A 12,305-nucleotide genomic window follows, 5' to 3' on the forward strand; every position below is an offset into this window, starting at 1 on the left:
GACTCAAAGAACTTAATAAGCTTATAATCATCTTTTTTTCACTTTTGCCCTTTCGGATGTTTGGGTTCTTGGACAAGTCGTAATCCATTTCCTGTATTTCACCTATCTTGTGTTAATCTTTTTGTTTCCTAAAGAGTTTTTTCTCCATTGTTCACTAATTTTTATATGTACCCTTCCCATTCTATGAGCTTAATATCGCTACACGCTATCTGCGAAACCTGAATTTATTTAGGTAATCTTTAAACGAAACGTAAGATAATAAAATGTTTGAAGCAAGCTTTTTATTGACGTGTTTGTACCACGTGCCTCACAAACTTGTTTTACTGGTAATCGAACATCTGTTGGTGTTTCTAATTAGGCCAAACACAAAAATAACAACAAAAAATATTCTATACCCTAAGTTATAAATTACATTCACATCAAAAGCTTGTGAAAATAATTGCACATCTAACAAAGTCAATTAACTTTTAACAGTACTTCCTAAACTCTTGCCTACAAATGACTTCTAAAACAACCCGTCATTGCCGTCCTGATATACGCCCGCCATCGGTTCCTATCCTGAACAATATTAATCCAGTCCATACCATCATATCCCACCTCCCTGAAACTCATTTTTATATTAATCTTCCATCTATGTCTCGCCTTTCCAAAGGTCTTTTTCCTTCAGGTCTTCCAACGAACACACTATATGCATTTCTGGATTCACCCATACGTGCTATATGCCTTCCTCATCTCGAACGTCTGCATTTAATGTTCCTAATTATGTCAGGTGAAGAATACAAGGAGTGCAGTTCTGCATTGTGTAACTTTCTCCATTCTCACATAAATTCATCCCTCTAAGCCCCAAATACTTTCCTAAGCATCTTATTCTCGAACACTCTTAACCTCTGTTCCTCTCTCAAAGTGAGAGTTCAAGTTTCACAACCATACAGAATAACTAGTAAAATAAATGTTTTATAAATTCTGTCATTTTTTTCCAGAGCAGACTGGATGAAAAAATCTTCTAAACCGAATAATAGCAGGCATTTCCCATATTTATTCTGCGTTTAATTTCCTCTCTAGTGTTATTTATATTTGTTACTGTTGCCCCAAGATATTTGAATTTTTCAACCTTTACAGAGGATACATTTTAAATTTTTATATTTCCATTTCGTACTATGTTCTGGCCACGAGAGAATCATACACTCTATCTTTTCGGGGTTTACTTCCAAACCTATCTCCTTACTTGCTTCAAATAAAATTCCCGTGTTTTCCCTAAAAGATTCGTGGATTTTCTCCTAACATATTCACGTCATCCGAATAAAAATCAGCTGATGTAATCCGTTGAATTCCAAACTCTCCCAGTTTTCCTGAACTTTCCTAATGGCATATTCTAGGGCAAAGTTAAAAAAGTAAAGGTGATAGTGCATCTAGTTGTTTTAGACCCCAGTGAATTGGAAAAGCGTCAGACAGAAAATGGCCTACATGGACTTTGTTGTATGTTTCACTGAGACACATTTTAATTAATCAAACTAGTTTCTTGAATATACCAAATTCAATAAGAATATTATATGAAACTTCTCTCTTAACCGAGTCAGATGGCTTTTTGAAATCTATGAACAACTGATGTACTGTGGCCTTATACTCCCACTTTTTCTTCAAAATATTCATCGAATACAAAAAACGTGATCAATAGTCGATCTATTACACCTAAAACCACACTGATGATCCCCCAATAATTTCATCTACATAACGAATAAGGAGTTATTCTTCTCAAAAGAATATTGGACAAAATTTTGTATGACGTTAATAAAAGTGATATTCCTAGAATGTTACTACAGTTGGGCTTTTCCCCCTTCTTAAAGATAAGGTACAATAAATGGGCTCCTTCCATTCTTCTGGTACAATTTCCTTTTCCCAAATAGCAAGTACGGGCTTATAAATTTCGCTTGATAATGCGCTTCCACCCTCTTGTATTAATTCTGCTGGAATTCGATCGATACCTGGAGACTCACTTTTTCAAATTTTCTTTCGCAACTTCGACTTCAGAAAGTGTGGGTTCGGGTATAAATGGATCAGCAGTTTGTATATGAACATCATCCCGACCATTTCTATTTCGCCTATGTACATTTAGTAATTGTCAAAAATAGTTTTTCCATCTGTTCAGGATGGAATGAGAGTCTGCAAATAAGTCACCATTCTCATCCTTGATCACGTTTACATTTCCCGCATATCCATTCTTATTTTCCTTTATGCCTTTATATAAATCTCTAGTGTTTTTATTCTATTTGTTTCTACCTCATACAGTTTTTCCTTGAAGTAATCTCTCTTTATTCCTAACTGTAACACTTGTTTCCCGTCTTTCATTGAAATAATGATCTCTATTCGTCTCAACTGAATCCTGTAACAATTTCAATTTTGCACGTTTTCTTCTTTCTATTACCATGCAACAATCATCAAACCACGGTTTCTTTTCTTAGTTTCATAATAACCTATGCTCTGCTCAGCAGCAATTTTGATATCTCCGAAACTTTCCCACAAGCTATTAATATCTAATTCCTCAACTTCCTCGAAACTTCCTAAAGTGGCAAATCTGTTTGAAATTTCGAATTTTGAAGTAGAATGTTTCTCTTGATTGTTTTATCCCCCATGGAAAGAAAAGTATTCCATATAAATATTTAGTAGCACTGCGTCCCTAAAATAATATTCCTTCTTTACATTATGTATACACATTACATAATTTCCACGTAATATGTATGTATCTGCATTTGCTGATAAGCTTGTATGATTAGTAGTAAATCTTGAAGTTTTTCATTCAACTTCGTATGATTGGAAGACAATGTCTTTAACGAAACCCCACACGAAGAAGTCAGGAGGGATTAGGTCTGGGGAGTTTGGAGGCCAAGCCATGAGATAGCTGCTTCTCGTACTGGGTTTCGGCTGCGATCTTCTGCATGTTTTTTTTTTTAACAGAGAACCTGTTTCTACAAATGTTCGATACCACAACATTATGAAATCGAGGACTGTGTTAGCGGCGATGTTGCCAGACTGCTGAAAATTCCAACTTAATTTTCTAATTAACAGTTCATTTAATCACAAAACGGAATATAGGTTTCTCATCTTTTAATTTTGGAATATTGAATATCCTAACATTAAATTGTTGCTCTACTCGCTTGGGTACTGATAATCCTCCTCTTAATTCTCCAATTAAAATGTGGTCAGAATCAGTCTATTTTTTTTTTAGTTGGTTAATTCTGTGGTGTTTGGGTAAAGGGGGATAAGTCATAAAAATGAGTTCGGAGATAAATGAAAATTAAACTTGGAACCCTTATTACAAATAATTTTCTACACAAATAAAACACATCAACTGCTTGTATTCTTTGATTTTTGCACACCCACTTGTATAATTTAACTTGTGTGTTCATCTGGGGAACAAAATTCCAGCTGGACGAAAAAATGACTTATACCCCTTTACCCGAATACCACAGAATTAACGACGCTTTATCAACTACAAGGTTATTTAGCGTCGATGCGATTGGTGATGGCGAGATGATATTTGGCGAGATGAGGCCGAGGATTCACCATAGATTACCTGGCATTCACATTACGGTTGGGGAAAACCTCGGAAAAAAACCAACCAGGTAATCAGCCCAAGCGGAGATCGAACCCCCGCCCGAACGCAACTTCAGACCGGCAGGCAAGTGCCTTAACCGACTGAGCCACGCCGGTGGCGAATCAGTCTATTATACTAGTACGGTTATCATCATCATCACCACCACCACCATCACCACCACCACCACCACTACCACTGCCAGCAACAGCAGTAGTAAATTTTAGTAATGTGACATCTTTTATCATAATAATAATAATCATCATCATCATCACCACCACCACCACAATAATTCTAAGAACACAATACTTCCTTTCGACCTACTATAGGGGACGAGATGAAAAGTAAGAACGTCACACCTGGAGAAGTGGGTGCCGATCCGGTCCCCTTTCACCTGTTGGAATCTTACTCACCTCCCAGCAATGCATTGTCATTGGAGACCTCCTCCGTGGCCAGGGACCGGTTCAGGTTCGACTTGCGCTTCGAACTCTTGTCCTTTTCTCGCCTGGGGGACGAAGAGGCCAGGCCATCAGACGTTCCTCCTGGGCTCTTCTGCAACGACCCCAATCATACAGGTTAAAACAACCATCAACTCTCTCCCATACAATTGCTTTATACAAACACATGTGAATAGGAGGCTATAAGAATGCACGTATTTCATAAATACTATATGAAGTTATGCGGTCACATTCGAAAGTTTGATTATGGAGGACACAAATCATGGAAAGCAGAGAGATAATTCATTAAATGACGTAGAGAGGGCAGTTCATAACATAGTTAAAGACTTATGACGTCCACCCGCTCTTCTCAACTTAAAACTTAGCGTAGGTGATGTGGTTAACAACTTATCAGTAGACCTCGGATTTTAGTTAAACGTCTTTTTTTTCTGTAGGGATAAACTACAAGATGATCCTTTTGGATATGGATAAAAGAAAAACACCGTAAAACATTTACTACTGAACTTTATTTGCTGAAACTTTGTGCATACAACACTGAAAGATGGGAGATTCCTCAGAGCTCAACATGACCCCCATTGCGCACCCTGCACAACTCAACGGTGATACAATTCAGCCCATGTCAGTTTTAACATAAGAGGGGTGATTTGTTGTAAAGCTTGAGTAACTTTTACTCTCAGATCATCGATGTTCCTGGGTTTCTGTGAATAGACAATGTCTTTAACAAAACCCCATAAGAAGTCAGGAAGGGTTAGATCTGGGGAGTTTGGGGGCCAAACCAAAAGATAGCTGCTTCTCGTAATGGGTTTCGCCTGAGAACTCCTGCATGTTCCCCCCCCCCCCTAAAAACACAGAACCTCTTTCTATAAATGTTCGATATCACAACATTATGGAATCGTATTAGGTACATTATGCGAAACCAGGTGGTCCGGGTCCGATTCCCGGTCGGGGCAAGTTACCTGGTTGAGGTTTTTTCCGGGGTTTTCCCTCAACCCAATATGAGCAAATGCTAAATAACTTTCGGTGCTGGACCCCGGAATCATTTCATCGGCATTATCACCATCTCATTCAGACGCTAAATAACCTAAAAGATATTGATAAAGCGTCGTAAAATAATCTACTAAAATGACATTACGCACAACGTACTCACGTCGAAGTTCCCTTTGAATTCTTTTAACATTCTCAAATTCAGCATACCAAAGAACACATTGTGCCCGCTGTTGATTTGCAGTAGCCATTTTAATCATCTATGATTTTCATTTGTCCTTTCAGATTATGCATTATTGATTGTCATATGTGATAACGTCCATCTTTTAATCATAATATAACCAGCAAGAATTTTTTTCTACTATCATAATAGCTTTATAATAATAAATTAATATTAATCATACCCAAACGGATCAGACTGAAAACTAGTTAAATATCTTCACTTTTTATATAAAATATGAACGTTTGAAAGCGGTTTTATGATGCATAAAAATGTATTTTACCCTTTGATACCTATTTTTAAGATTTTAGAGCCTAAAATTGCATATTTCTATTTGTTACGTAGCCTATATATTTTTAAATTTTCGTGTAGCACTTGAGCAGACAGTAGGAATGTCATGAATGGAGAGGATGTAGTTCTCCTTAAAGTAATCAGCATGGCAAATATTGCTAAATTTAAATATACATCCATTGCATGAGTATCACTGGAAAGAATTTCGCAAAGCATGTTTTATAGTACCGTAGAGAATTTGCACTTTGAAATGTTGTCAAACAAAGAAACCAATGCTAGAGAAGTGATAAAAACAAAGTGATAAAAATAAAGAAATGCTAGGAAAGTGATAAAATTGTAGCGATAGGCAGCCATATCCTTTCGTATCGTTTATTGGTCAAAAGTAGTATGGCGCAGTAAAAGTGTAATAGTCACCTTAATCTCATTCAGACTCTATTGGGTGTTCATTTCAAAGTGTGTCATGATGTCACAGTTGATGAGTCAGCGATTTGAAGCGAGTCTCAGCTTTTATGTCAGAGAAGTTGCCTATTAATCAAGGCATTCAATCTGAACTTGAGAACGTGTACGGTATAACTTGAACGTCGTAGCAACAGATGGCGGTCTATACGATCTGTGTGCTACCATAACCTCTTCCGAACTGTGTTTTGCGAGGTCAAGTTGTAGGCAGGTATATGTTGTCATCGTTTGCGTACGGAAACATTCCACAACACAAATCAAATGCTCTGTGTCCATGTTGACCGTCGAAATTAATGTCAACAAATACGTAAGTAATCGTCTTAACCCTCTCCCCATATCTCGACAGTAAGAAAAAAACTCACCTCAGTACATGTTTCGAAACAGTTCACACTCCTGCCACTACCGGCGTCACTGTACGTATCGGTAAGTACTCTTCAGAATGAACGCGTACTTGCTAGGCAACTTCTCTGGCAGATAGGTAATACGCCTCTGCGGAAGTGTAGGAAGATTGAATTCTCTAGGCTCATCGACTAGCCACATGACGGCATACTGCGAGCCATGACACACTTTGAACTGAACACCCAGTATATAACCATAGTAGTTGAAAAAGCGTCGTAAAATAACCAATTAAAAAACAATGGCTCTAAAATAATTTTAAAGAGTAATATGGACACAACTTCGTTTTTCCATGGTTATACTATATCATGACTTAAAAAAACAAACATTATTAAACCTGTAAGTGTTGATTATATTTCTATATCTTCATATTATTTGGTGTATAAGTCAATCTACACCAATTAAATTGCCGTACATACAGTTTATACTAAACATTAGTGTCGGAATCTCTGAGTCGACAAATTTTAGGTAGAGTAGGTTGCAATCGGCAAAAGAAGTACCAACTTCGACTCGATGATAAAATTTTTAAGAAATAATATTGTAATAGATTTGCTACTATGTGAGCCACAAATGGTTCCAAGCATTGGCAGATTCAGTGACGTACTAATATTAAGCTGTAATATGTTGTGGGAAAAATGCTTTGTAACTGGTTGTGGTACTTAGAATCCAAATCTATTACTGGCTACCATAACTGAACTATACTACGGAGTTTATGTTTAAAAGTAGTGCTATTGTTCAAAAGGTGTAACAATTCCTATTATAGTGGATACCATTATTAAATATATAGATGGTAGATAGAACCTAAGTATCTAAATAAACATTCTTCAATAATGGATACAGGGTAGCATCGACAAACACCTAATAGCACTGAAAATCATTCGAATGTGTAAACCGCCTAGAGGTTAGGCAGCCCAAACAGCTTTTGTTCGCAGAGTGTAGGCTGCGCTACTAGCAGCACAGAGCGGAGGGTATCACATACTAACCCGTGTCTCGCGTCCCGAGCTGTTTCTTTGCGGGGCGAGACGCAGAGAGGGAGAGTGAAAGGTCCTATAATGCGTATTTTGTCTTCGGACTTGTGTGTGATCTGTGCTTTGAATTGACTAGCCCGGAAGCAACGGCGTTGTCGCTTACATTCGGGAAACTTGCTACATACTGGCTCAAGATTCAAAGTTTGTTCAGAGGTTCAAGGCTACAATCATTGCAATTAAAGTGCTATTAAAACATAACGTGTATATATATATATATATATATTATATATATATATACAGTATATATACTGGGTGTTCAGTTCAAAGTGTGGCATGGCTCACTGTATGCCGTCACATGGCTAGTCGATGAGCCTAGAGAAATCAATCTTCCTACACTTCCGCAGAGGTGTATTATCTATGTGTCAGAGAAGTTGCATAGCAAGTACGGCGTTCATTCTGAAGAGTACTTAGTGATATGTATGGCAACGCCGGTAGTGGCAGGAATGTGAACTGTTTGAAACATGTACTGAGGTAGGGTTTTTCTTACTGTCAGGATATGGGGAGAGGGTTAAGACGATTTCTTACGTATTTGTTGACATTAACTTCGAAGGTTAACATGGACACGGAGCATTTGATTTGTATAGTGGAATGTTGCCGTACGCAACCGATAACAAATACCCTGCGTAAGACTTGGCCGCGTAAAACATAGTTCGAAAGAGGTTATGGTAGCACACAGACCGTACAGACCGCCATCTGTTGCTACGACGTTCAAGTTATACCGTACACGTTCTCAAGTTCAGATTGAACGCCTTGATTAATAGGCAACTTCTCTGACATAAAAGCTGAAACTCGCTTCAAATCGCTGACTCACAAGAGTGACGTCATGACACACTTTGAAATGAACACCCAGTATATATATTATATATATATATATATATACACACACACATCTATATATATACACATAATTTAAATTAATGGATATAAAAATTTTACAACAGAACGAATATTCAATCTGCAAAACAACTTTTAATTCATATGTCTTGTGAGAAGTTCTGCCACATTATCTTCGAAATTAGTAGTAGTAATGGCAGTATAGGACGTTCGCTATTTCGTGAAACCTACCTGCGCGTGTGGGAAAGGAAAATGTGGATTGAACAGTTTTCTTCCCTCGCTACGATTCGACTAACAACTAAATAGCCCACTTACCCCCACCATAAGTTCTTACTATGAGCTACGGTGCATGAATGAATTTGGTTTCACAAAAAAAAAAAGAATGGCCTGTAGCAGCAGCAGCAGCAGCAGTGAGATATGGCAAACAGATTTTGGCTGTAGTTCTTTATGAGAAACAAGGTTTTTCTGTGTGTTCTAAATATAGGGAATAGACCCACAGATCATCTTTCACTTAGGAAGAAAACATTAAGGATTTAGCGGCCTTTAAAATCGATCGTCCACGTCTGGGTTTGAACCCACGAATCTCTGTTCCAGTGATTAGCATGATAACCAAAAAGTTACCGAAGACAATGTGGTGTCAATTTATCGCTAGCAGAATACAGTCTGTTTTCCATGAGAAATCCCAGTGAACCGATTCGTTGTCCGTCAGTATGTTATCTCTGTACTCACTATCTCTCTAACTCCTCACTTTCATTTCGTTAAGAGAACTTCCTTTTTCGTAGCTCTAAACCCTAAAAATAAGTCTAGTTTGAGCTCTGGTAACAATCAGTAACTAGCCTGCGATATAATACTCATCAGACAACCAAGTCAGACTTGAGAATCTTGAAGGTTTCATGTAATTTATATTTCTTAAATAATACTATTAAGAAAGTTTAATAACTGATAATTTTAGACATCACTTTATGAATGGCGTTTTCACATTCCCATTTCTACGAACAAAAGGTTTAATTCTGTTATCATGTTTAACACTCCACTGGGCAGGAATGTATCTGGCAGTACTGCAATGTCAGCAAATCGCGTTGCATGAGTGTCAGTTGGGCTGCCTAGCGAACAGAAGTCCTGGATATCTTCGGAGGACTTCAGCGCAGTAACTTCGCTTCGTTATTAATTTCTTATTTATATGAAAAGAGACTTATCCGAGTCTCTTGTAGCATGTACAGAAATGTTGTATTTGAATTTTTCGTGCTTTGTATAAAATGTACCTGTGTGCACTCAAATGCTGGTTGCTTGACGGTTGTCAGCCCACTTTGAGGTCTGTGGATATAGAGGGAAAAATTGGATCGGTGTCGGGTAGAGTTCCCGGGTAGCTCAGTGGGAGAGCGTTGGTACGTTTAACCAAAGGTCCCGGGTTCGATACCCAGCCCCGGAATAATTTTTCCCTCGAAATTATTCAAATTAACTTTACAGGGAGTTATTCCTGAAAGCTTGATTTGCATAATACCTTACCATGTCAGCGACCCTAATTACGAACCCACTTAACCTAACCTGATATCACAAAATATAAGGAAAATTTTCTCATGATTTCTGAAAGATATGGTTCTGAAATTTTCTACACATTTACTCTGCATTATATGTAACAAATCCCTGCAGACAGAATTTTAAAACTTCAATTGTTTTTTTAATGAATTTTAGAAGATGTAGTAATATTTACAAAAAATTACATTGCTTTGCCAAAGCAAAGTTCTTTAAATATTCGATTAAAAACAAATTTTCTGCAGGGAAATATGCATTATTGGACTGTGCAAAATGTCATTACTTTATCTAAAATAGTTTCTGAGAAAATGTTCCATCTTTATTGAAAATTCGGTGCTGCTGATAAGCCGTAAAGTTTGAATATGCATGCACATGATTCATTATTTTTTCTACCTCTTGTGACTCACAAGAACAACAACAAAAGGGACTGTTTATAGCACACGAAAGAATTTATAAATCAATTATTCTAAATCCTGAAGAAGAAACATTTTAAAAAATCAAAGATGCTAAGTAACTAGTACACAGAGAAGGGGCTTGGCACTTAACAAGCTATGGTTCTTTAAATTTTAAAACCCATTTAGACTAACATTTGGGCCGTAAAATTTTGTGGAGAGATTCCCAAACACTATGTAATATTTTTAGACTAGTTTTTAGAGTATGTGATTTTTGGTCAATTTGGACCTAAATCTCCCCTTAAGCAACTATAACAAAAAAAATCACTGAAAGTCATATTCAACGATGAAACTGCCAGTTTAATTTTTAGTTTTTTCCTAGTCTTACATAGAGAAAAAAGTTCTCACACACCTGGTGCAGAGCAACACCTTATAAAATACAAACTAGACTCACCGGTGGTGAGTCATCGAGATGGTCTCATCGTCAACGACTTCAGCTTGGAGGAAGGCAACAATCAATTATACAGTGCCCGGAGTATGAATCATACCTATGACTCTGAAAACCAGTGACGACGTAGGAAAACTTTCAACCCATGAAGTTTATTATTTGCAAGTTCAGTAATTTTATAAACATACCCTATTGCACTGTCCTGCACGATTATAAGGTACACGTACCAAATAACGCCACCTTAACACTTAAGTCACTGTTGCTCTGGAAATAAGTTGCGTACAAACACAAAAAATTATGACAAAGAAACTTTAATCTTATCTTTAGAAAATAGCACAATGAAAATGGTGATATATACTGGAGAAGAATTACAATTCAAATAGGAAAACTTTCTACACTGGCGTTATTAGGAATAGCTTATCTAATTAAAGCTATTTTCTAGTAACGTATACACTTATAATTATTAATAAATTATTTTTCCTAAGCAACACAAATTGAACTAAGCAATTACATTTGAATTTCTGTTAATAAAAGATATACAAAATCACTAATGAAATATTCTTGATCTGAAGCTGAAACAGCAGATGGATTAGGAAAATAAGTTTTCCGGTAACTCCTTACTTTCAAAAAAAGAGACGAGAGAGAGTAGAAAGTTATAAACACAAAAGCATTAACCTTAGTTAAATATGAATATTTTCCACGAGTGAAACAAAAAAATTAAGAGTTTGATAAGAAATTGAACCAATATCATCACTGTGCACCTTCTGGACATTTGAAGTTGAAAGGTTAGTGTTTTTCCTCATGTTTCCACACTAATCGTGCAAATACAATATGAATATAAAAGCAATGAAAATACTATTAAAAACTACGACTATCGTTAAACAAATGAGTACCGTACTAACATAACTTAAAATTTTATCTGTAGACCTTTAACGCCACGTGGCTTTAAAGTGCTACTGAGTACTTGATAACATTACACGCTTGTTTCTCTAACAATTTCAAATTTTATAGATAGCAAATATTTTCTCTGCATAGAAGAATGTTTAACGATCATGAAAATATATAGTTTAGTATAGTTATTATTTGCTCAACACAAAAAAAAAATATTGTGTCTTATCTTGATATAAGAACAGCCTTTTACCATCAGCACACAAAAGCAGAATGCTGGAATATCATGTCACTCGTAAATGTCAGCGGACAGCTAGTAACTCATTTCATCACTACATGACAAGCGAATGCAGGCTACAGTAGTGCACTATCGAAATCTGGTGTCGTTAACAAGAATTAATAAGGTGGCGTTAAAGATATGCATGGCGTTATTTGTCTCAGGGACCTTACAGAAATTCGAATAAAATGTGCTGAAATCTCCCTTATAGGTACTTATCTAGGTCAGTGCCGTGTTTTGAAAAGTCACAAAGCCGATAACGCATCAGGGCTTATCTGGACACGAGGGCCAGTTAGTACAGAGAGAGTCATAAATATCTCCTTCAGAGAATGTGCAGGTATGTATCAACAAAGAAGAATTACGACAGGGGTATATAAAGGGATAAAGGAGAGCAATATTAATCAACTCTTATCACAATAGGGTGCCTTGCCGCTGCACATGTTCAAACACACACACACACACCTGATATAGCTAGTCTTTGTATTTTACGTCTTCAGGGTATTTCTAAACA

General features: G+C 36.8%; 1 protein-coding gene across 7 annotated transcripts in view; it reads right to left on the reverse strand.

Moving 5' to 3' along the window:
- Positions 1-12,305, reverse strand: part of LOC138713282 (microtubule-associated protein futsch-like) — a 1,205,925-nt gene that overhangs the window by 417,007 nt on the left and 776,613 nt on the right. For all 7 annotated transcript variants that reach the window (XM_069845262.1, XM_069845261.1, XM_069845263.1 and 4 more), the window contains exon 6: positions 4,003-4,141. In XM_069845262.1, the coding sequence (XP_069701363.1) occupies positions 4,003-4,141 (139 nt within the window). The remainder of the gene's footprint in view (positions 1-4,002; positions 4,142-12,305) is intronic.

The sequence above is a fragment of the Periplaneta americana genome, chromosome 14 (assembly GCF_040183065.1).
Source record: "Periplaneta americana isolate PAMFEO1 chromosome 14, P.americana_PAMFEO1_priV1, whole genome shotgun sequence".
Lineage (NCBI taxonomy): Eukaryota > Metazoa > Arthropoda > Insecta > Blattodea > Blattidae > Periplaneta > Periplaneta americana.